Source organism: Mytilus californianus, unplaced genomic scaffold, assembly GCF_021869535.1.
Source record: "Mytilus californianus isolate M0D057914Y unplaced genomic scaffold, xbMytCali1.0.p SCAF_1, whole genome shotgun sequence".
NCBI lineage: Eukaryota > Metazoa > Mollusca > Bivalvia > Mytilida > Mytilidae > Mytilus > Mytilus californianus.
Genome location: NW_026262581.1, coordinates 3,322,753 through 3,349,461, shown reverse-complemented (window position 1 = coordinate 3,349,461; position 26,709 = coordinate 3,322,753). Strand labels below are relative to the sequence as shown.

Below are 26,709 nucleotides of genomic sequence, written 5' to 3'. Positions count from 1 at the left end.
CTCAAGATATGTTCCAATGACTACTGTGCCAAAGTAAGTATAATTATGTGTAAACGACATTACTTTCATCTTCATGTTAACAACCAGCCTTATGGCTAGAATGCATTCTCACAAATAAATCCAATTTCAAAAAGAGACATCTTGAGGTCAATTGATCACCTCCTGTTCTGCAAATTCAATGATATAGTTCATGGCAGGTGTTTTCATAATATAAGTTCTATTTTCAGGTGCAGAAGCAATATAAGTTGGTAACTGGGAAAATCCAATATAAAATTGAAACCAACAATGGTTCTTTGTAAATAGTTGTGCCAACTGCAATCATATCACATCTAATTTTTATAATGAACCTTGACAACAGGTAATATAAAAAGAAATTCCTTTGAAAATTTAATAAGGTATGAAACAGTACAGCCATTAGAACATGGCTTTCAATAAACCTCTTGGACAAGTAACAGGATTTTAAAACAACTAAAAATCTCCTTTATTTTGGAAAAATTGTATGAACAAAAATACAAAATATCTTATGTTACATTTTAAAATGCAATTACAGCCAATCAAACAGTAAACAGTCTCTAAATACCTTGGTCATTATTTCACATATATTTTAAGCTACAGAATGTATATATCCCTGCATGTGTAAGAATTCAAAACTTCATATTTTGCAAAGAACTCATCCAATGTCATGCAATGGATTTGGTCATATTGGCATTTTTATAGATCTAGTATTGGTGTATTGATGGTCACTTTCCCTGTTTTCAGTTCCTCCATAGTTTTATTTAGAGATAATAGGCAAAAACTCAAAAGTATGAGAAAATAAATGGGGAATGTTTCCATGGCACACAGATGATGCCCCCGCTTGCATAAAACATTATAAAGGGACATAACTCAAGAATGGTAAAAGGGCTGTTACCCAAATTTGTACTTGATCTGAGTTTTGAAGTAATAAGCATTGTATATAAGTTTCATAACATTTGGTTGAGTCAAACTAAAGTTAGAGAACAAACAGATATTTTTCCATTAGGAAAGGGGCATAACTCTAGAATGGTAAAAGTGGCGCCACCAAAATTCAACCTTGATCTGTGTTTTGTGGTAATAAGCATTGTGCATAAGTTTCATAACATTTGGTTGAGGCAAACTAAAGAAAGAGACTGGAAATGAAAATTCAGCAATTTTCCATTTTGAAGGGCATAACTCTAGAACGGTAAAAATAATGCCACCAAATTTCAAACTTGATCTGTGTTTTGTGTTAATAAGCATTGTGTATAAGTTTCATAAAATTTGATGAGGCAAACTAAAGTTAGAGAACAGAAACCAATTTTGGGACGCAAGTACAGAAGGATGGACGTACAAACGGACAAAGGTAAAACTTAATGCCCCCTCCTCTACGGCGGGGGCATAAAAACTTCATTTAAAGGGCATTTCCTTCCAAAAAGGGGTCAGGCAATGGTTTTAGTCATATTGGCATTCTTGTAGATCTTGCTTGTCTTGCTGTTAATTTTTGCAGTTTCCAGTTTTACTTATCTATTACTTTTTCAAGATTATAGGCAAAAACCCAAAAATTAGTAAAATAATTGTCTTTTAAGGACAATAACTCCTACTTTAAGTTATTCAATGGTTTTGGTCATACTGCCATTTTTGTAGATCTTCATATTTGCTGTTAAAAGTTTGTATAACAATAAGATGTGGTATGATTGCCAATTAGACAACACTCCACCAAAGACCAAATGCAATAGAAGCTAACACCTATAGTTCACACTACAGCCTTCAAGAATGCATCATAAGCATTGACATTTCTTATTTCCATGGAGGTTATTTGGTCCTTCACCTTCATCCATGGTTCATTGACTTTGAATGTGTTGCATAGTTTACATGTTAAATATTGCCATTTTAATTTCAATATTCATGTACTTATCTATTATAATTTCCAAGATAATAAGCAATAAAATGCTTCGCTGGGGCGCAGCTTGATATGACCGCAGAGGTCGAACCCTGAACAGTTGGGGCAAGTATGGACACAACATTCAAGCTTGATACAGCTCTGAATTTGGATTGTTATTAAATATTTGACACAGCATAGGTTTCTGACACAGAAAGAATGTGGTCTAAGAACTTGATTTTTTTTAATTTACCTATTATGGTCCAATGTCCAAAATCAAAATACATGGTTAGATTCAGCCTATCAAAGAACCCCATACATTCAATTTTTGTTAAAATCAAACAAAGTTTAATTTTGGACCCCAACTTGGACAAACTTGAAAACTGGGCCCATAATTAAAAATCTAAACACATGTTTAGATTCAGCATATCAAATAACCCCAAGAATTCAATTTTTGCTAAAATCAAACTAAGTTTAATTTTGGACCCTTTGGACCTTAATGTAGACCAATTTAAAAAACGGGACTTAAAATTAAAAATCTAAATACACGGTTAGATTTGGCATATCAAAGAACCCCAATAATTCAATTTTTGATGAAATCAAACAAAGTTTAATTTTGGACCCTTTTGACCTCAATATGAACCAATTTGATAGCGGGGCCCACAAATAAAAAATCTAAATTCATGGTTAGATTCAGCATATCAAAGAACCCCATATATTCAATTTTTGTTGAAATCAAAAAAAGTTTAATTTTGGACCCCAACTTGGACCAACTTGAAAACTGGGCCCATAATCAAAAATCTAAACACATGTTCAGATTCAGCATATCAAAGAACCCCAAGAATTCAATTTTTGTTAAAATCATACTAAGTTTAATTTTGGACCCTTTGGACCTTAATGAAGACCAATTTGAAAAACGGGACCCAAATTAAAAATCTAAAAACACGGTTAGATTTGGCATATCAAAGAACCCCAATAATTCAATTTTTGATGAAATCAAACAATGTTTAATTTTGGACCCTTTTGACCTCAATATGAACCAATTTGATAGCGGGGCATACAAATAAAAAATCTAAATACATGGTTAGATTCAGCATATCAAAGAACCTCATATATTCAATTTTTGTTGAAATCAAACAAAGTTTAATTTTGGACCCCAATTTGGACCAACTTGAAAACTGGGCCCATAATCAAAAATCTAAATACATGTTTAGATTCAGCATATCAAAGAACCCCACATATTCAATTTCTGTTGAAATCAAACAAAGTTTAAATACTGGACCCTATCTTGGACCAACTTGAAAACTGGGCCCATAATCAAAAATCTAAACACATGTTTAGATTCAGCATATCAAATAACCCCAAGAATTCACAATTTTTGTTAAAATCAAACTAAGTTTAATTTTGGACCCTTTGGACCTTAATGTAGACCAATTTAAAAAACAGGACCCAAAATTAAAAATCTAAATACACGGTTAGATTTGGAATATCAAAGAACCCCAATAATTCAATTTAAATGAAATCAAACAAAGTTTAATTTTGGACCCTTTTGACCTCAATATGAACCAATTTGATAGCGGGGCCCACAAATAAAAAATCTAAATTCATGGTTAGATTCAGCATATCAAAGAACCCCATATATTCAATTTTTGTTGAAATCAAAAAAAGTTTAATTTTGGACCCCAACTTGGACCAACTTGAAAACTGGGCCCATAATCAAAAATCTAAACACATGTTTAGATTCAGCATATCAAAGAACCCCAACAATTCAATTTTTGTTAAAATCAAACTAAGTTTAATTTTGGACCCTTTGGACCTTAATGAAGACCAATTTAAAAAACGGGACCCAAATTAAAAATCTAAAAACACGGTTAGATTTGGCATATCAAAGAACCCCAATAATTCAATTTTTGATGAAATCAAACAAAGTTTAATTTTGGACCCTTTTGACCTCAATATGAACCAATTTGATAGCGGGGCATACAAATAAAAAATCTAAATACATGGTTAGATTCAGCATATCAAAGAACCTCATATATTCAATTTTTGTTGAAATCAAACAAAGTTTAATTTTGGACCCCAATTTGGACCAACTTGAAAACTGGGCCCATAATCAAAAATCTAAATACATGTTTAGATTCAGCATATCAAAGAACCCCATATATTCAATTTTTGTTGAAATCAAACATAGTTTAAATACTGGACCCTATCTTGGACAAACTTGAAAACTGGGCCCATAATCAAAAATCTAAACACATGTTTAGATTCAGCATATCAAAGAACCCCAAGAATTCAATTTTTGTTAAAATTTAACTAAGTTTAATTTTGGACCCTTTGGACCTTAATGTAGACCAATTTAAAAACAGGACCCAAAATTAAAAATCTAAATACACGGTTAGATTTGGAATATCAAAGAACCCCAATAATTCAATTTTAGATGAAATCAAACAAAGTTTAATTTTGGACCCTTTTGACCTCAATATGAACCAATTTGATAACGGGGTCCACAAATAAAAAATCTAAATACATGGTTAGATTCAGCATATCAAAGAACCCCATATATTCAATTTTTGTTGAAATCAAACAAAGTTTAATTTTGGACCCCAATTTGGACCAACTTGAAAACTGGGCCAAAAATCAAAAATCTAAATACATGTTTAGATTCAGCATATCAAAGAATGTCATATATTCAATTTTTGCTAAAATCAAACAAAGTTTAATTTTGGACCCTTTGGACCTTAATGTAGACCAATTTGAAAACTGGACCCAAAATTAAAAATCTAAATACACTGTTGGATTCGGCATAACAAATAAATAAACGTGATCAAAGATTTTACAAATCTAATGCGCCATACTGTGAAATTAAAGATTTCTTCTTGAAATTTTTCAAATATTTGAAGAATAATTTTTTTAATTTCTGAAATCTGAAATGAGAAAAAATTGACCCCCCACAATTTCTTTTTATCCCCACCTTTTTTCCCCAACAAAATTCTTTCCCTCAAGATATGGTCATAATCTCAATTCAAATTTCCAATGGAGTTGGCAACCATAATTACCCATTTAAATTTACCATAGTGCTAACTTAATCTATTTTATAATAGAATTAAAAATATAGTGTCAAATCTTTCATATGGATTTTTTTGTAAAAAAAAAAGATACAACATTTGCAGATATTTTTTTCTGGTCTTCCTTTATATATATGCATTTCTTTAAACATAATTTAAAAGCAGTGTAAGGGAAGTAACCAAAACGTTGTATTTGGATTACCTCCCTTACACTGTTTTAAATTATCTTTATTGTTCATTAACCATTACTTTATACATAATTTAAAAGCAGTGTAAGGGAGATAATTTCAATGATGTATTTGATTTATCTCCCTTACACTGCTTTAAATTATGTTTTGTACTAAAGTATTTGTCCATTAACCAGGACAACCTTGTTTTTCCCCCTTTTTTGCCCCTAATTCCTAAACGGTTTGAGCCATAACCCCCCAAAGCAAATCCTAACCATCCCTTTGTGGTATGGAAACTTGTAGTATAATTTCAGAGAGATCCATACACCGTTCCACAGTTATTGTCTGGAAACTAGAAAATGCTTATTTTTGGCCCCTTTTTGGCCCCTAATTCCTTAACTGTTGGTACCATAACCCCCAAAATCAATCCCAACCTTCCTTTTGTGGTTTTTAACCTTATGGTCAAATTTCAAAAAGATCCATTCACTTAAACTAAAGTTAGAGTGCGAAAACCAATGTGTCTTCGGCTGACGACGATGACCCCAACGTCATACCAATATACGACCACAAATTTTCATAAAAATCATAAATCAGTAAAAATCAAAAAAATTATTAAGGACAATAACTCCTACAAAGAGTCATCTTTTCATAATTTTGATGCAAATAGGAAGGAGGCAAATCTTGACAGTTTGAGCACTTCTACCTTTTCAGAATTTCTCTATCTGTAAAGGTTGCCAATATATAAGACAATAAATGCATTTTACCCTTATGTTCTATTTTTAGCTGTGTGGCCATGTTGGTTGAATAGATGGAGCAAAAAACACAAACTTTACACTGGATAATATAAGGATCATTGTTAAAGTTTGGTTGAAATTGATCCAGTGGTTTCAGAGGAGGAGATTATTATAAAAGTTTATGACGAAGATGGAGGACAAGTGATGGCAATAGCTTGCATGGTCCTTTGGACCTGGTGAGCTAAAAACTATACCCTTGCTAGTTGTACTATTACATGAAATTTGTGCAAACAAGCAAAAAAATGCACATTGGGTGTGGAAAACAGGAATTAAATGCATGGTGGATGTCAAACATGCTTACTGGCTACAACTGAACATTAACAAGGTGCAGACTGAATATCTAAATATTCCCCTTCATAGAAACCAAGATAACTTTGACAAAAGTTTACGACCCAAAGTCTCTTAGAATGGATGGACAAAGGGACAAGTCGAGCGGTTACTAGACCGGCTCACAATTTCAGCGACACAGGTAAAATTCTGGTGCCTATATATACTATTTTAAGATTTTTCTTCACAAATTAAATTCATAGAGAATATTAAATGGCGCAGCGCAGCGCAGCGCAGCGCAGCGCAGCTGTCTACGACCTCAGAGGTCCAACCATGAACAGTTGGGGCAAAAATGGACACAATATTCAAGCTTGATACAAGTCTGAACTTGGATTGTAATTAAATATTTGACACATTATAGGTTTCTGACACAGAATATATGTAGTCAAAGAACTTGAAATTGGTTATATGATTTGAATTTATATTCAATTGAAGATTTCTTGCTGTTGTGCTATACACTGTGCTGTAGCGCAATACTTAGTAAATCTGTTTTCAGACTATATACAAAGAATTAGCAAAATAAATTGTGAACCCCAATTTTTCTTTGGAAAATTGACAATTTCTTAAATTTTGAAGGAAAAAAATTACCTGCACCCCCCACCCCCTTTCCAAAAAAATACATTGGAAGACATTTTGCTTTTTGTAAAATGTGGTACAATTTAAGAGACATCCATACACTTAAACTCAAGTTGTTGTCTGAAAACTAGAAAAATGGTTGTTTTAGACCCTTTTTGGCCCCCAATTCCTGAACAGTTATGGCAATTATCCCCAAAATAAATCCCAACCTTCTACTTGTGGTATTGAACCTTGTGGTACAATTTCAGAGCAATCAAAATACTTATACACAAGTTATTGTCCTGAAACTAGAAAATGCTTGTTTTGGGCCCGTAATTCCTAACGGTTGGGACCATCACCCCCAAAAACAATCCCAACCTTCCTTTTGTGGTATTGAACCTTTTGGTTAAATTTCATAGAGATCGATACACTTAAACTGAAGTTATTGTACAGAAACAAAATGTCTTACGACGACGATGACATGATAGCAATATACGACTCCAAAACTTTTTTGCAGTCGTATAAAACCATATATGTAGATCTAGATATAGTGAAAATTCAGAAAATTAAACAAGCAAAACTTAAAGTAGTTGTTCCTTAGATAACAACAATTTGAACAATTCATAAATATGTATAGAATACAAACAGTCAACCATTTTTTGTTGAAGTGAAAAATATCTGTTAAGATGATATAATAATACATAATCACTTATAATAATCTCTTTGTTTTTAACTGTAACATAACCAAAATACAAATAGCACCATATAAGTAAACAATATAAAAAACAACAAAAATAAATGTCAATATCAAAACACAAAAAAAAAAACACACTTCTTTGTGGTAAAAATATAAAATATTCATTTTATTATATGGTTTTTTTTACAATTCTAATGAAAATGTTGAGAAATGTTTAATCTAAACAAACAAAAAACTTGAATGAAAATCACTCAAATATTTTTACAAACACAAAAATACAAACCAAAAGAAATCAAACTGTAACAATATAAAAAAAACAAGATGTTCCCAGGAGTCATAGAACCATAGATGCCAAGTAGTGCATAACTAAGCCAGATGAGCTAAAATAATTAATTATACAATAATATATAAAAACAGGCAATAATGACTAGTAAGAAATTGAAGTTTGTCAGTTCCTTCACACTCGGAAATGTAATCCTGCTCAAGTTTATCCTGGTACTAAGATCAGTGAGGTCTGGCTCGAGTGATTACTTTGTTTACTACTTGTTGTCATTGTTGATCCAGTGTCCTGGACTAATTTGTCAGAAACTAAAACTTTAGCAATGTCAATGTCTTCATCACCTGTGGTGTCATACAAGTCTACCCAAATACTACCATTAAAGGACCTGAAAAAATATTCACTTTACAATATAAAGATACAAATCATAGCATATCTCAATGATATATCACTTCTAATACAAAACTACTGAATAATCTGTTTCAATAAAAGAAGAATGTGTCTGAGGACGCTTATGCCCCCAATTAAGCTTTGCAATTTTCCAAGTTAAAAAGGGGCATAACTCATAGTACAGTAAATGACTCACTGCCTTAGTTCAAACTGTCTGTGTGTTGCAGTTCTTAGCATTGTGTATGAGTTTCATCAAATTTGCATGGGCAAACTTGTCAGGGTGCTGAAACAAAAATGGGACGGATGGAAAGACAGAAATACGGAAGGAGGGAAAGTCAAGTGTAACACTTAATGCCCCTGTCGCTTATGGTGAGGTCATACAAATCTGATTGTTTTCTAGTATTTTTGGAAGAGAGAGAGTTATATACATATATATATCATCTGTTATTAGCAATTTATTTTCAACAAAACTATTTGTAAGAGTTCATCTAATTTATAACCCTGACCCCATAAATCCATTTTTAGGAATGAAAATTACAAATAAATGAAATATGAATCAAGGGAAACATTTAAAAAGTAGTGAAGGGTAGATGTGTAACTCTGCATGTGCCAGCTTGACTCTAATCTTAAGCTACTAGAATTTTCAGGTATCCTGTCGAAGGTAGTGGTTCTTTCTGGGCACTACAGCTTCCTCCACCAATAAAACTAGAGGCTCTAAAGAGCCTGTGTCGCTCACCGTGGTCTATGTGCATATTAAACAATGGACACAGATGGATTCATGACAAAATTGTGTTTTGGTGATGGTGATGTGTTTGTAGATCTTACTTTACTGAACATTCTTGCTCCTTACTATTATCTCTATCTATAATGAACTTGGCCCAGTAGTTACAGTGGAAAATATTTTGTAAAAATTTACAAAAATTTACAAAATTTATGAAAATTGTAAAAAATTGACTATAAAGGGCAATAACTCCTTAAGGGGTCAATTGACAATTTTGGTCATGTTGACTTATTTGTAGATCTAACTTTGCTGTACATTATTGCTGTTTACAGTTTATCTCTATCTATAATAATATTCAAGATAATAACCAAAAGCTGCAAATTTTTCTTAAAATTACCAATTCAGGGGCAGCAACCCAACAACATGTTGCCTGATTGGTCTGAAAATTTCAGGGCAGATAGATCTTGACCTAATGAACAATTTTATAACATCATATTTGCTCTAAATGCTTTGGTTTCAGAGATATGAGCCAAAAACTGCATTTTACCCTATGTATTATTTTTTTGCCATGTCGGCCATCTTGGTTTGCGGGGAGGGTCATCGGACACATTTTTTAAACTAGATACCCTAATGATGATTGTGGACAATTTTGGTTAAATTTGTCTTAGTAGTTTCAGAGGAGAAGATTTTTGTAAAAGATTACAAAAATTTACGAAAAATGGTTAAAAATTGACTATAAAGGGCAATAACTTCTTAAGGGGTCAACTGACCATTTTGGTATAATATAACTCCCATAAATAACAGTTATATTTAGTTATTCTTAACAGGTGACAGGTGTTCTTGTGCTAAACAGAAAATACGAATAATTAAAACTTACTTGGATTCTGTGTTGTATTTAGCACCAAGAGGTTCTATGTGCATAAGGAAACATTCTACAGCTTGGAAAGGTAAATGGAGAAGATTTTTGTAAAAGTTTACGGACGACGGACGACGGACGCAAAGTGATGAGAAAAGCTCACTTGACCTTTCAGGTCAGGTGAGCTAAAAACAGACCTCCATGAAATAAGGCTGAAAGTGGCGTTTAACACCAATTAACAAAAAAGTGAAGACAAGCAGAAACCATCTACATGATCTAAAATGAACCCTTCCAGAGGAAGTTAGCATGCTAACAAGTACAATAATATAACTTATACATTGAAAATACCTTCAATTGCTTACCTTGTCTTGACAAAAGCCACAAGAACTTTATTGTCAACCAATTCTTTAAATCGATACCTGTAAAAGAGACATATTAAAGAGTTCATAGAAGTTCTTGTTAGATGCTGTTTTTTTTCATTTGAATTCAAAGTATGTTTATAGGTGATTAAAATGTTATTTTATACTTTTAGCATGTTCAGCAAGTCATTTATGCATCTACGATTTTATCATATGCCTTTAAATTCAGAATTCTGGCCAATCTTAGAATATAGAATAATTACATAAAAAATTACTGGGTTTTAAGGAGATTGCTATGTGGCTAGTATTAAATCACATAAATAAGTTATATTTAGATATTCCTAATACATCCCATAAATAATAGTTATATTTAAGTTATTCCTAATAAATCCCATAAGTAATAGTTATATTTAGTTATTCCTAATAAATCCCATAAGTAATAGTTATATTTAGTTATTCCTAATAAATCACACAAATAATAGATATATTTAGTTATTCCTAATAAATCACATAAATAACAGTTATATTTAGTTATTCCTAATACATCACATAAATAACAGTTATATTTAGTTATTCCTAATACATCACATAAATAATAGTTATATTTAGTTATTCCTAATACATCCCATAAATAATAGTTATATTTAAGTTATTCCTAATAAATCCCATAAGTAATAGTTATATTTAGTTATTCCTAATAAATCCCATAAGTAATAGTTATATTTAGTTATTCCTAATAAATCACACAAATAATAGATATATTTAGTTATTCCTAATAAATCACATAAATAACAGTTATATTTAGTTATTCCTAATAAATCACACAAATAATAGTTATATTTAGTTATTCCTAATAAATCACACAAATAATAGTTATATTTAGTTATTCCTAATAAATCACATAAATAACAGTTATATTTAGTTATTCCTAATAAATCACATAAGTAATAGTTATATTTAGTTATTCCTAATAAATCACACAAATAATAGATATATTTAGTTATTCCTAATAAATCACATAAATAACAGTTATATTTAGTTATTCCTAATAAATCACATAAATAATAGTTATATTTAGTTATTCCTAATAAATCACACAAATAATAGTTATATTTAGTTATTCCTAATAAATCACACAAATAATAGTTATATTTAGTTATTCCTAATAAATCACATAAATAACAGTTATATTTAGTTATTCCTAATAAATCACATAAATAATAGTTATATTTAGTTATTCCTAATAAATCAAATCACACAAATAACAGTTATATTTAGTTATTCCTAATAAATCACACAAATAACAGTTATATTTAGTTATTCCTAATAAATCACATAAATAATAGTTATATTTAGTTATTCCTAATAAAGCCCATAAATAATAGATATATTTAGTTATTCCTAATAAATCACACAAATAATAGATATATTTAGTTATTCCTAATAAATCACACAAATAATAGATATATTTAGTTATTCCTAATAAATCCCATAAATAACAGTTATATTTAGTTATTCCTAATAAATCACACAAATAATAGTTATATTTAGTTATTCCTAATAAAGCCCATAAATAATAGATATATTTAGTTATTCCTAATAAATCACACAAATAACAGTTATATTTAGTTATTCCTAATAAATCCCATAAATAACAGTTATATTTAGTTATTCTTAACAGGTGACAGGTGTTCTTGTGCTAAACAGAAAATACGAATAATTATAACTTACTTGGATTCTGTGTTGTATTTAGCACCAAGAGGTTCTATGTGCATAAGGAAACATTCTACAGCTTGGAAAGGTAAATGGAGAAAATCTGGTAAAATTGATTTTATGCAGTTGTATCTTAGCCATTCACGGTTTCCAAAATCAACAAAAAATACCTGAAAATGACAATGGAGACATGGCATGATATGTTCATGTTATTAAAATATCAAAACATTGACCATGAGATAACAAGTCATGTCCAAAGGCACCACACCCATTATTATACCTTACATATAATATAAACAATTCTATTGGGTTACACGTAATCACGTGAAATGGAATAATTCAATTAATTTTCATTTAATTACAAGGAAGGACGAATAACCCTGAAAATTAATACCAGCGGTGAATAACCCTATTATTCACTGGCGAATAACCTTTTGAGTTTCTTGATTTGTACACTAGTTATTTCCCATGAAAATGACGTCCCAGATGTCAGTAAACAAAAAGGAAACATTCACGTTACAGGAAGCCCATCGAGTGACGAGGAAACAAAGCTTTGGACATGCATCTAGTGCCAATGATATTTCTTTTAAACAGTCCTTTTCAGGGCCATTAATTTTTTACAAAAAGATTCTACCTTTGTTGTACATACGAGAAATTCTAAGACACAAATGTATTTTCGAATGTCAACTTGTGATTTCACTTGTGTTTGTTACTATAGTAAGGTAACTGCTTTTTCAATAGTTTAAAAGGCCCTCCACTGTTAGTTCGGTATAATAAAACAATTGTAGCCCCTTAGAAGGGATGAATATCCAAAATTATTAACCCTAAAACATTATTTCACTTCGGGCTGCACCCTCAGTGAAATAACCTTCTCGTGTTGACAATTTTGGATATTCACCTTTTCTATGGGCCATAATTGTATATTGTCTGGAGATGATTTAGACATTTCCAATATCAAAGTATCTTCTAAAACAACTGTCGTCCTATGAGGGTATTCAACCTACATAATCAAAAATAAACTGTTGACACAGAGATTCAGAAAACAACAATATGATGGACAGCAACATGATTCATTAATTCAATCGCTGGACCATTATCTAGTAGGCAGGGTCTGAAAATAATCGCCAAACTGATAGTAATGCAACTTTATATAAAATATCATTGATCTATCACAAGTAGTTCTTATCAAACTGACTTAAGCAGAAAACTTAACAGTGAAAATTGCTAATTAATTGAAAGTCACTGGACCATGACCTATGGGGGAAGGCCCTTGCAAAAGTCGTCAAACTGATATGAACTGATAGTAATGCAACTTCATACAAAATACTGTTGCTCTTTCACATGTAGATCCTATCAAACTAACTTAAGCGGAAAACTTAACATTTAAAATTGCTAATTAATTCAGTCACTGGAGCATGTCACAGGAGCAGGGCCTCAAAATAGTCATCAAACTGATATGAACTGAAAGTAATGCAACTTCATACAAAATATCAATGATCGATCACAAGTAGTTCCTATCAAACTAACTTTAGCAGAAAACTTAGCAATTGTTGATACCGTCGCCATAAAAGCAATCCCTATGTCTCGCTTTCTGCTACTTTGCGCAGGTGAGACAAAAACCAGAAAATGCAATATAAATAATTATTCATGGAAATAGCTTTGGGAAAAAAAGAGATAAATTTTGCTAAATAATTTAATATGCATGACATGAAAGTAACAAACAGTTAATTACATATAATTAGAAAATATGGAGAGATACCTAACATAAGCAATTAAAGATAACCATGCATATATTATACAAAATTCATTTACAGGTAGGGTAATAATGTTACAATCAACATAGAACTCTTTCATCTTTCAGAGCTATTTTGAATGCTTTTCCTGCTTTAGACCTAAACAGTTTCAATTACAAGTAAATTGTGTAATAAGTCTTTGAAATATATTGTAAGTTAAAAAAAAATCCAATCAACAATCAGGCAACATAATAAGGAATGGTATTCAATTAAATGTTCGCAGTCATCCATATATCATGTCAATTTCCTTTGGGATCATGCATCATTTATAAAATCATGGGTCATTTACCTAAGTAACTGATCATGAATTAGATCAGTATCAAAAATCACCTTTCCCAACTTATGAATAATACAGAATGTTAAAATTTCATTTTACAATTGCCTCATTCTTGCTAACACTGGCATTTGCATACTTAAAGGCTATTTAAATTACTACCTAGCACAGAATCTGCTCAAAATTATTACAAACAACATTTTAATCCAAAGGTACTAGAAAAAGCCACATTCCCCCTCCCCAACCACATAAATAAATGGTATGTCTATGAAATCCAAAAGATAATTCTGATAAAAAAGTAGGAGGTGCACAATGGAATAATACGGTAAAGTTTTGTTCAATACTATTGTTTTGGGGTTTAGGAGGAATTTCAGAATCAAAATGGGTACAATCTATAAAAAAAAAGAAACAATTGCAAAGACCATGATCTGTTATGGGAAACCCCAAAAATACTTTCGATAAAAAAACAAAAAAACTGCACAATGGTATTATATGGTATAGATTTTGAGGAAGATTCAGTAAACTTTTATTAAAGGTTTAGAAGAAGTACATACAAATGCATACCATAGAGAACAGATGTTAAAGTTCATGTCATAACTAAGTTAACCCCAAATATCATTCAGATGAAAAATGAAATAATAAGAGAGAAAGATTCTTTTAAAGTTTCAAAGAGTTTAGTCAAGTGTTTCAGATGAGTAGGGGATATAAAAGACGACCAGAAGGACAAACTCCCTCATCACTTTATACTGCCTGCTACAAAAACTAGAGGCTCTCAAGAGCCTGTATCGCTCACCTGCATTTGACCTGTATTTACTAATGCTTTGGAAATCATGTAAAATAAGGTTAAAATCATAATTAATAGTATTAGATATTAGATATTATAATGATATCTAAGATAATAAACAAAAACTGCAAAATTTTTGTAAAATTACTTACTCAGGGGCAGCAACCCAACAACGGGTTGTCGGATTCGTCTGAAAATTTCAGGGCAGATAAATCTAAATCTGATGAACATTTTTGCCACCTGTCAGATTTGCTCTTAATGCTTTAATTAGTTTCAGAGATATAAACCAAAAACTGCATTTTACCCCTATGTTCTACTTTTAACCAAGTCGGCCATGATGGTTGGAAGGCGGGGTCATCTGACAAATTTTTTAAACTAGATACCCTAATAATGATTATGGCCAAGTATGGTTAAGTTTGTCTCAGTAGTTTCAGAGAAGAAGATTTTTGTAAAAGATTACAAAAATTTACAAAAAATTGTTAAAAATTGACTATTAAGGGCAATAACTCCTAAAGGGGTCGACTGACAATTTTGGTCACACAACTTATTTGTAGATCTTACTTTGCTGAACATTATTGCTGTTTACAGTTTATCTCTATCTATAATAATATTCAAGATAATAACCAAAAACTGCAAAATTTCCTTAAAATTACCAATTCAGGGGCAGCAACCAAACAACAGGTTGTCAGATTTGTCTGAAAATTTCAGGCCAGATAGATCTTGACCTGATAATCAGTTTTACCCTATGTCAGATTTACTCTAAATGCTTTGGTTTCAGAGATATAAGCCAAATTCTACATTTTACCCCTATGTTCTTATTTTAGCCATGGCGGCCATCTTGGTTGGTTGGCGGGGTCATCGGACACATTTTTTAAACTATATACCCTAATGATGATTGTGGCAAGTTTGCTTAAATTTGGCCCAGTGGTTTCAGAGAAGATTTTTGTAAAAAGCTAACGACAATGGACGACGACGACGGATGACAGACGACGGACACCAAGTGATGAGAAAAGCTCACTTGGCCCTTGGGCCAGGTGAGCTAAAAAGTTTTGGGTATAAAAATCATATATATATTTGCATCATCAAAACACATTTTCTGAGGGTAAGAATGCCATTTACTGTAAATCAAAACTAGAGGCTCTAAAGAGCTTATGTCGCTCACCTGCATCTTCAACAATGGCCACTTTTTAGTAGCTATAAGCTCTAAAGAGTCTGTGTCACTCACCTGCATCTTCAACAATGGCCACTTTTTAGTAGCTATAAGCTCTAAAGAGTCTATGTCACTCACCTACATCTTCAACAATGGCCACTTTTTAGTAAAAATCAGCATGAAAGGGGGACAGACAATTTCAGTAATGTTGACACAGTTGTGATAATTTTTCCTTTTTCAAGTTTCTATTTATCTATTACAGTTTTTAAGATAATAGGCAAAAAATGCAAAATTTTTTTTTTTAAATAATCATTTGGACAAAATCTCCAAAACGAGTCGTTTGAAGATTTCAGCCATTATGGCTCATTTGTAGATCTTGTCTTGCTGATCATTTTTGCTTTTGTATTGTTTCTATATATCTTCTGTAGTTTTTAAAATATTAGGTAGAAATGCCAAAAAAAAAGGGTAAAATCATCATTAAAGGGCAATATTTCTAATAAGGAGTCGTCTGACAATTTTGGTCATGTTGACTTATTTGTAGGTATTGTCTTGCTGATCATTTTTGCTTTTTTAAGTTTCTGTTTATCTATTAAAATTTCGGACACATTTTTTAAACTAGATACCCCAATGATGATTGTGGCCAAGTTTGGTTAAATTTGGCACAGCAGTTTCAGAGGAGAATTTTAGTAAAAGTTAACAGATGACGACGGACAACGACGACAATGGACAATGGACACCAAGTGATGAGAAAAGCTCACTTGGCCTTTAAGGCCAGGTGAGCTAAATATTGTCAAATCTCAAATGGTTTCTGAGTATTGTTGCCTTTTAAATAGACAGATAGAATGCACCAATCTCGAGTTGTTTTTTATGAATGAGTTACACTGGTTGACCCGAGGTCAATCTGAGTAAATGACGTCATTGAACAATCAGTTCTAACGTCGACAGAATAACATACAATGTAAGCATTGTGACGTAGGATATTAACAGGAAATTGAACCAATTCTAAAGTCGTCTATAATATTACTATTTCCCACAAAGCGCAAGTGGCTGGGGCAAATAATCAAGAATGTGTTCCTAGTATACCATGCTTGCACTATCCTAAATTGGTATGAATTTTTAAAAGTTGACATAATAATGAACATCTGGATACTACATTAAATTAAAACATTAACCTGATATTGGATGGACGCATAGACCAGAAAGAATCAGGTTCCTCCCTACTATCCTAGGCTGGACATAAAAATTTTTGATAATCTTCTGCTATATGATATCAGGTTTTTTATTGTTTTTAGAACTTACTCTCAGCCTATTTTCCTCGACAATGAGAACCCGTGCTCTGTACCATTTTCCATCTGATGTAAACTTAGCAGCTACTATTTCTCCTGGTGCTTTGTCAACTGTTGTGTCTTCATTATGACTTCCCTTACTATACTCCTCCCTAAGAAATGTAAATGCATGCTGTATTCCAATTATAACTGAAGTTTTCATTTTATTAAAGTAAATTTATATATATATAATTATTCTAAATATCAGCACAATCATGTTAAATCTGCAAATTTGCGGAAGCAATTTTTTGTTCTTCCCTCGCCAGGATTCGAACTCATGCTATTGGGATATCGTGACAACACCACCTGCACTGTGTCCAGCACTCTAGACCACTTGGCCACCTAGACTGAACTACAATTCAGCTTTTGGTGGCCTAGTGTTACCTTTCCTCGTCAGTAGAATCTAGAGTTGTAACACAGTACATGATATATTAGGCATGAAGATGGAATTAATTGCAGATTAGCTAAATTATCTGTCGTAAAGGATCGTAAGATGCAGTCACAGAAATAAATATTTGATAAGTACGTCTAAACAAGTGATAACTCTATGACTAATTCTGTGACTGCATCTTACGATCCTTTTCGACAGATAATTTAGCTAATCTGCAATCAATTCCATCTTCACGCCTAATATATCATGTACTGCAAATTTGCAGATTTAACATTGTTGTGCTGATAGTTAGAGTAATTTTGAATATAATATGTGTTTTCAGCCCTGTATCACCTTCACTGGTGATCCAATGGATGGATCTGTCGTAGAGTTGTCACTTGTTTAGACGTACTTATATATATATACATGTAGCAGTAACTGTTTTGTTTTCATGTACTACAATGAATAAAGACATTTAAAATTAATTTTCTGGTTCAGAGATACTGCTACTGGCTTGTAAAAATAACAGCATGTGTAAAAAAAATTCACATTGTGTGAATATTACCACTTCACACTGGTCAAAGGGTAATAACTCTAGCTGAAAGCTGTGACCTTTAGGTCTACTTGTAAGAAACTTTTTAAACTGGAATGTTTGCAACTGTAGAAAATATAAATAGAACAGTATATGCTTTTATCTTTAAGATTATTGTTAAAATAACAGATGGCACAACTACAAATGATCAATGCATAGGAATTCTCTTACAGGGATGGCTTGAGTAAACTACTACATACACCCACAGATAAAACGTGTGGACCAATGCACATGAGCATGAACATTAGACTTAGCAAACAGCGATTTTGAAGCACAACTTTAAATATTTGAGTCCGTAAGTGGGACTTAATTCTGGTAATCCAGCATTTTTATACCCCTGCTCAGCATAGTACGGTAACTACGGAGGGTAACGTTGTATCTGCAATCGAATGTATTATACTTACTGCATCTCTGATATCAGCTGATCAAAATTCATTTGCCAATCATCCTTTTTGTCTATTTCTGTAATAAATAATTTATTGGTGAAATATTTTGTATCAAAACAATATATAGTCATAAGAAGATGTGAAATATAAAACAAAATCTGAAAGAAATGCATCAAAGGTATTATATAAATCTTGACAATACATTTGCTACAACTTCGCACACATTTATTACATATTCTGGCAAAAATTTCATGCAATGTTGTGCAAAGTATACCACAACTAACAAAATATTCTATGTGGAATAACAACGGCCCAGCAGATCTGAAAAGACTTAAATATGTACATGTATAAACATTTGCTTGGTAATAATACCTTTCATCACATACAAATCTTAAAGTCTGGGGCTGTAAAAACTTTTTTTAACTTATCAACAAATATTTTTATCAATAAAAAGCAATCAGTTACTTAATCAAATTTCATCTGAATGTTCAAATCTAAACTATGTATCGTATGGAGTACACCATAGATGTGTTCCTGTTTGATTAAATTTTAAATAAGTATGGTCTATAGTACTTAAACATTAATTATAATCCATAGGTGTTTATCTAAACTTTGCATGGTCTATAGTACTTAAACATTAATTATAATTTATAGGTGTTTATCTAAACTTTGTATGGTCTATAGTACTTAAACATTAATTATAATCCATAGGTGTTTATCTAAACTTTGTATGGTCTATAGTTCTTAAACATTAATTATAATTCATAGGTGTTTATCTAAACTTTGTATGGTCTATAGTACTTAAACATTAATTATAATCCATAGGTGTTTATCTGAACTTTGTATGGTCTATAGTACTTAAACATTAATTATAATTCATAGGTGTTTATCTAAACTTTATATGGTCTATAGTACTTAAACAGTTATAATCCATAGGTGTTTATCTAAACTTTGTATGGTATCGAGTAATAAACATTAATTATAATCCATAGGTGTTTATCTAAACTTTATATGGTCTATAGTTCTTAAACAGTTATAATCCATAGGTGTTTATCTAAACTTTGTATGGTCTATAGTACTTAAACATTAATTATAATCCATAGGTGTTTATCTAAACTTTGTATGGTCTATAGTACTTAAACATTAATTATAATTCATAGGTGTTTATCTAAACTTTGTATGGTCTATAGTACTTAAACATTAATTATAATCCATAGGTGTTTATCTGAACTATGTATGGTCTATAGTACTTAAACATTAATTATAATTCATAGGTGTTTATCTAAACTTTATATGGTCTATAGTACTTAAACAGTTATAATCCATAGGTGTTTATTTAAACTTTGTATGGTATAGAGTAATAAACATTAATTATAATCCATAGGTGTTTATCTAAACTTTGTATGGTCTATAGTACTTAAACATTAATTATAATCCATAGGTGTTTATCTAAACTTTGTATGGTCTATAGTTCTTAAACATTAATTATAATTCATAGGTGTTTATCTAAACTTTGTATGGTCTATAGTACTTAAACATTAATTATAATCCATAGGTGTTTATCTGAACTTTGTATGGTCTATAGTACTTAAACATTAATTATAATTCATAGGTGTTTATCTAAACTTTATATGGTCTATAGTACTTAAACAGTTATAATCCATAGGTGTTTATCTAAACTTTGTATGGTATCGAGTAATAAACATTAATTATAATCCATAGGTGTTTATCTAAACTTTATATGGTCTATAGTACTTAAACAGTTATAATCCATAGGTGTTTATCTAAACTTTGTATGGTCTATAGTACTTAAACATTAATTATAATCCATAGGTGTTTATCTAAACTTTGTATGGTCTATAGTACTTAAACATTAATTATAATTCATAGGTGTTTATCTAAACTTTGTATGGTCTATAGTACTTAAACATTAATTATAATCCATAGGTGTTTATCTGAACTATGTATGGTCTATAGTACTTAAACAGTTATAATCCATAGGTGTTTATTTAAACTTTGTATGGTATAGAGTAATAAACATTAATTATAATCCATAGGTGTTTATCTAAACTTTGTATGGTCTATAGTACTTAAACATTAATTATAATCCATAGGTGCTTATCTAAACTTTGTATGGTATAGAGTACTTTCAAAAGCATCAATTGTAAACCAAGGATGTTTTCCCATCTGAACAATTATTAACTATGTATGGTATATAGTACTTAAGCATCAATTAGAAACCATAGCTATTTTCCTATATGATCACATCTTAACTATGTATGGTATATTGTACTTAAGCATCAATTGAAAACCATAAATGTTTTCCCATCTGATCAAATCAGAACTAAAATCGTTGCTTTCAGTTATTGGAAGATTTTCACACACGACACTGTGTAAAATATAGGCTGATTTCCTATCAGAGAATTTAATTTTAACTACTTTAAGTAGCCAGAACAAGCAAACAACAGAAATAATATACTATTTGATCTGGAGTATGTCTAAATAGCGTTTTATTCTTACCATCTTTTTCTTTCAAGTTGTCAATAGCTGACTTTCCAAAAGGCAGTGAGACATAGAAATGACCAGGGTTTAGCACAGTGGTGACCTCTACAGCTACCCATGTTCCTGGTTCTGGCAGAATCTTCTCCATATAATACTCATCCACAGCTCCATATACCAGTTCTTGATCTAATGTGACACCATCTGAAAAAAAAAAAATTTACATTAGCCCAGGATCCATGAAGCCTTGACCACTACCTTGGTGTTTATGCCTACTGACTCAACATGTCAAAGAATTAATAATTAAAGCAAGGATGACCTCAGAATGCAGTTTTATCTAAATAAATTGTTGACACAGAGATATGCTTCACCTGTATGATTTTTAAAGTTGAACTCAAATGTTCAAATCAAAATTGCAATAATCATTAACATTTAAACTATGCAAAATATTCATAAGTGGTACCCCTTTCAACTTAACTAATCACAAACTTTAACATTTAAACTTTGCAGAAGTTCCAAGTCAATGAGCAATGGTTGATATGGTGGGCCGAAATAATCTAAAGAAATATGCCAAAGCTAATACAACTTCATACCAAAAATCATTGACTTTCATAAGTTGGTCATCTTCTTTAAATTAACTGATCTTATCTCAAACTTGCATCACTATTCAAAAGATTCAGGCAATGGACAATGAATGAGGGGACAGGGGACATAGTCTCATACGGATATCAGGTTATTAAGGATAAATTTATAATACTCTCAAAAATGTTCTATGCGGTGGCATTATGGCCAAAGAAAGTGCCTTTAAAACTAAAAGCAGGATCCATTGTTTAAATTATATTAATATCATTTATGTAATTAACTATGTTGTATTGTTTTCAATAACTAATTTGTCTGTTTTTTCCATATACCTGGGTGACCCAATTTTTACCTGATGTTACTTCCACATGTCTGTAAGGACACCGGTCTCCTCTCCAACAATCACCAAGGTTGTAGTACTTACAGATCCTTGACTCATCCTGGGCCCCTGAAATAAACTATATACATCAGTAAGCACAAATGAAAGGCATCCTATAATTCATTACTGTTTTATTTTCTTCATTTAAATAGTCTCATTTAAGACAGAAAAAAATAGTTCATATGTTTGACAATTATCTGTCTTAAAGTATTTTTTAGTTCTAGAATTTTTTGTCTGTAAGTGAATTTAATACCTTTAAAGTGAGGGTATCCAAATTGCACCTATTTTGACAGTCTTTTCACCTACATTTATTTATGATCCAGATAAAAGTTTCCATTCTGTGTTTATTTTGTAGATGTATCCTTATGTACTATACATATCCACTAATTTTATTTTGAATCCATATTGAATCACAGAAAAATGGGTGTGAACCGACCTACAATCAATGATTCTGTAATGAGGAGTACCCAAATTGCTTTCATGCTTAAATTCACATCCGTAAAAATCGAATAACTAATGTTTTGTTTTATTTCTCCAAATCTTTAGAGCAATTTGACAATAGTCCATGCTTACTGTTAATTATTTTATGAAATGGATGCCTGTAACATGTTTTAATTGCTCATTTTTAAAAGTTGGCTTTTAGTGGTGCTGCTATTTTTGCTAAATGGGTGCAATTTGGGTACTGTGACGTTATATCATATTTGCATTTGTAACTTCAATTTAAGGTTGTATGCGAATATAAACAAACAAAAAGGGACCAGTTGAAATTTCTGACCTTCTTTACTGAAGACTAAATTTTATGTTGAAAGTCCTTCAGGTCAAGACTCCAGGTCTTACTAAACATATGATATCACAGAAATTTAAAATCATTCACTTATCCACAATAAACTGTTGACACAGAGATATGTCTCGCCTTTATGTATTGTAATTTTGATAGTATAATACAAATGTTGAAATCAAAACAGCAATATTTAAATATGTCAACTACGCAAAACATTCCAAGTAGAACAAAGATGGAAGGTGTAGGGCAAAATAGCCTTCATGGAAATGAGAAATGCTAATGCTTATAAAACTGCATATCACACACCATTGACTTATTATAAGGGGTTCCCTTTTAACTAACCTAAGCACAAACTTAAACATATAAGCTATGCAAAAGTTTTAAAGTCAACAAACCATGATGAGGGAGCAGACCATATTATCTTCATGTAAATGAGACTTGCAAATGCTAAAAGAAATGCACACAAAATATTATTGACTTAACATTAGTGGTTCATCTTTTAAATAAACTGAACAAAGCACAAATCTAAACATTTAAACTAAGCAAAACATTCAGTCAACAGACCATGACTAAGGGGGCAGGGACAAATAATCTCTATGGAAATGAGACGTGTCAAAGGTAATACATCTACATACCAAATACCATTGACCTAACACTAGTGGTTCCCACTAAAACTGACATTATCACAGAATAAAACATTGTTCCTGCCGCTGCTGCCACCACCGTTGCCACTACCGTTGCCAGAAACAGCACACCCAAGTTTCTCTTTTTCTACTATGTCAAGGTGAAACAAAAATGAGGTTAATTTCAAATTAACCATATCAGACAAATTTGTATTTAATGATTCTATACAACAAATATAGTTGACCTATAACACAGGGCTTCTAAAATGGTCATAAGGTCAGGACTTCTGGTTGGTATTTTTTAATTGTCCAGATAGAACAAAGAAACAGTTCAAAGTCATTCACAATATTTCATATGATTAAAACAAAAATGTGAGGTTTATGAGATCAATATTCCATTACATGTACACTTTTCCAGTTCTAAATGTATTCCTGTAAAAACAATCCCTATTTAGATACCCTGTCTTCAAAACAGTTACTAACAAGTTGGCTCATTGATGATACCTCAGTTATAAGTATTCAGTACTGTTGGTGAGTGATGAAAGTAAAAACGTATTTTTCTAATTTTCATGCTTTTTTTACATTTCTTGATAGGTGTGAGAAAAATATTTCTCATGACTCATCTCTAGAAAAAACTTTGTTCTTGGAAAATGATTGGTCAAAATTCATTTTATTAATTATGACGTCAAATTTTTTTGGGTTTCTTCTGAATTTCATATTTTTATGTCATAAAAGTTGAGGCTCTCAAGAGCCTGTGTCGCTCACCTGATTCTACTTTGGTTTTGGAAATCATGTTAAAATAGATTAAAATCATAACAGATACCCTAATAATGAGTGAGGCCAAATTTGGTTTAATATTGGCCCTGTAATTTAATAAAAAAAATCCTGGTGGCCATCTTGAACAGTAAATCAGCAACAAAGTAGCAACACTTCATCAGCACCTCATAAGAAACATTCATGCCATGTTTGGTTTCATTCCATTCAGTGGTTCTCTAAAAGAAGACATTCGTATGTATTTCCCATAGGGTCCTATGTTAAATTAAGTCCCCCCACTGGCGGCCATCTTGGATGATGGATCGGCTTCAAAGTAACAACACTTGGTCAGCACATCAAATGGAACATTCATGCCATGTTTGGTTTCATTCCATTCAGTGGATCTCTAAAAGAAGACATTTGTATGTATTTCCTATAGGGTCCTATGTTAAACTAAGTCCCCCGCAGATGGCCATCTTGGATTATGGATCAGCTTCAAAGTAACAACACTTGGTCAGCACCTCATAAGGAACATTCATGCCATGTTTGGTTTCATTCCATTCAGTGGTTCTCTAAAAGAAGACATTTGTATGTATTTCCCATAGGGTCCTATGTTAAACTAAGTCCCCCGCTGGTGGCCATCTTGGATGATGGATTGGCTTCAAAGTAACAACACTCGGTCAGCACCTCATAAGAAACATTCATGCCATGTTTGATTTCATTCCATTCAGTGGTTCTCTAAAAGAAGACATTTGTATGTATTTCCCATAGGGTCCTATGTTAAACTAAGTCCCCCACTGGTGGCCATCTTGGACGATGGATCGGATTCAAAGTAACAACACTTGGTCAGCACCTCATAAGGAACATTCATGCCATGTTTGGTTTCATTCCATTCAGTGGTTCTCTAAAAGAAGACATTTGTATGTATTTCCCATAGGGTCCTATGTTAAACTAAGTCCCCTGCTGGCGGCCATCTTGGGTGATGGATTGGCTTCAAAGTAACAACACTTGGTCAGCACCTCATAAGGAACATTCATGCCTTGTTTGGTTTCATTTCATTCAGTGGTTCTCTAGAAGTAGTTCAAAATGTAATAAAATGCTCTGCTGGGCGCAGCTTGATACGACCGCAGAGGTCGAACCCTGAACTGTTGGGGCAGGTATGGACACAACATTCAAGCTTGATACAGCTCTGAATTTGGATTGTGATTAAATATTTGACACAGCATAGGTTTCTGACACAGAATGAATGTGGTCTAAGAACTTAAAAAAATTTTAATTTACCTACTCAAACCATATCATTATTATTTGTTTTTATATATAAACCTCAAAATCAATCCCAGCCTTCCCTTTGTGGTATAGTACCTTGCAGTACAATTTCAGAGAGATCCATACACTTGAACACAAGTCATTGTCGAGAAACTAGAAAAATGCTTTTTTTTTGCCCCTTATTCCTAAACGTTTTGGGCAATTATCCCAAAACTCAATTCCAGCTTTCTCTTTGTGATATGGAACCTTGTAGTACAATTTCAGAAAGATCCATACACTTACACACAAGTTATTGTCCTGAAACTAGAAAAATGCTAGTTTTTTAGCCCCTTTTTGGCCCCTAATTTCTAAAATTTTGAGGCAATTACCCCCAAACTCAATCCCAGCCTTTCCTTTAGTGGTATGGTACCTTGTTGTACAATTTCAGAGAGATCCATACACTTGAACACAAGTTATTGTCTGGAAACTAGAAAAATGCTTATTTTTGGCCCCCTTTTGGCCCCTTATTCCTAAACGTTTTGAGCAATTACCCCCAAACTCAATTCCAGCTTTCCCTTTGTGATATGGAACCTTTAAGTACAATTTCAGAAAGATCCATACACTTACACACAAGTAAATGTCGTGAAACTAGAAAAATCCTTGTTTTTTGCCCCTTTTTTTGCCCCTAATTTCTAAAATTTTGAGGCAATTACCCCCAAAATCAATCCCAGCATTCCTTTTGTGATATGGAACCTTGTGGTACAATGTCAGTCAGATCCATACACTAACACACAAGTTATGTCTGGAAGTTACAAAAATGCTTATTTTGGCCCCTTTTTGGCCCCTAATTCCTTAACTGTTGGTACCATAACCCTCAAAATCAATCCCAACCTTCCTTTTGTGGTATTGAACCTTGTGGTAAAATTTCATAGAGATCCATTCATTAAACTAAAGTTAGAGTGTGAAAACCAATGTGTCTTCGGACGATGACGACGACGACGCCAACGTCATACCAATATACGACCACAAAAATTTTTTTGCAGTCGTATAAAAAGTTAACAACGACAACGATAGACGACGACGACGCACGCCAAGTGATGAGAAAAGCTCACTTGGGCCAGGTGAGCTAAAAAGGTGATGACTTCACATATAAAGAACACAACTTTCTGCAAATCTTTGAAAAGGAAGACAGAGCTCCAGATAAGCTGTGTATTTGCGTGATCCCATTGCAACATTCTAAAACCCAATTCATGCAAAGGAAAACCCAATAATTTGTCAAAACCATGAGTTCTTAACATTTTTAGGTGCTATCGTGTGCGTTATTTACCCTCATCTTTTTTACAGTCGTCGTGTAAATCTATTTTTGTAATATTGAAAAT

General features: G+C 32.0%; 1 protein-coding gene and 2 long non-coding RNA genes across 3 annotated transcripts in view; 1 reads left to right on the top strand and 2 right to left on the bottom strand.

Annotated features, from left to right (window-relative positions):
• Positions 1-457: 457 nt before the first annotated feature.
• On the bottom strand, positions 458-5,635 carry LOC127734726 (uncharacterized). Its single transcript, XR_007997742.1, has 2 exons — positions 2,905-5,635; positions 458-2,507 (listed from the first exon to the last, which is right to left on the bottom strand). It is a non-coding gene; the product is annotated as an uncharacterized LOC127734726 (long non-coding RNA).
• Positions 5,636-6,515: 880 nt separating this feature from the next.
• The window catches only part of LOC127734675 (uncharacterized), a 60,138-nt gene continuing 39,944 nt past the window's right edge, over positions 6,516-26,709 (top strand). Inside the window, exon 1 of the long non-coding RNA XR_007997706.1 lies at positions 6,516-6,549. This is a non-coding gene — a long non-coding RNA (uncharacterized LOC127734675). The remainder of the gene's footprint in view (positions 6,550-26,709) is intronic.
• LOC127730970 (uncharacterized) overlaps positions 6,543-26,709 on the bottom strand; it is a 64,191-nt gene continuing 44,024 nt past the window's right edge. The window contains exons 14-20 of the mRNA XM_052239656.1: positions 21,902-21,997; positions 20,992-21,174; positions 18,490-18,547; positions 17,098-17,236; positions 11,816-11,967; positions 10,088-10,144; positions 6,543-8,146 (exon numbers count right to left, since the gene is read on the bottom strand). Of these exons, the coding sequence (XP_052095616.1) occupies positions 7,969-8,146; positions 10,088-10,144; positions 11,816-11,967; positions 17,098-17,236; positions 18,490-18,547; positions 20,992-21,174; positions 21,902-21,997 (863 nt within the window). The 3' untranslated portion in view covers positions 6,543-7,968. The remainder of the gene's footprint in view (positions 8,147-10,087; positions 10,145-11,815; positions 11,968-17,097; positions 17,237-18,489; positions 18,548-20,991; positions 21,175-21,901; positions 21,998-26,709) is intronic.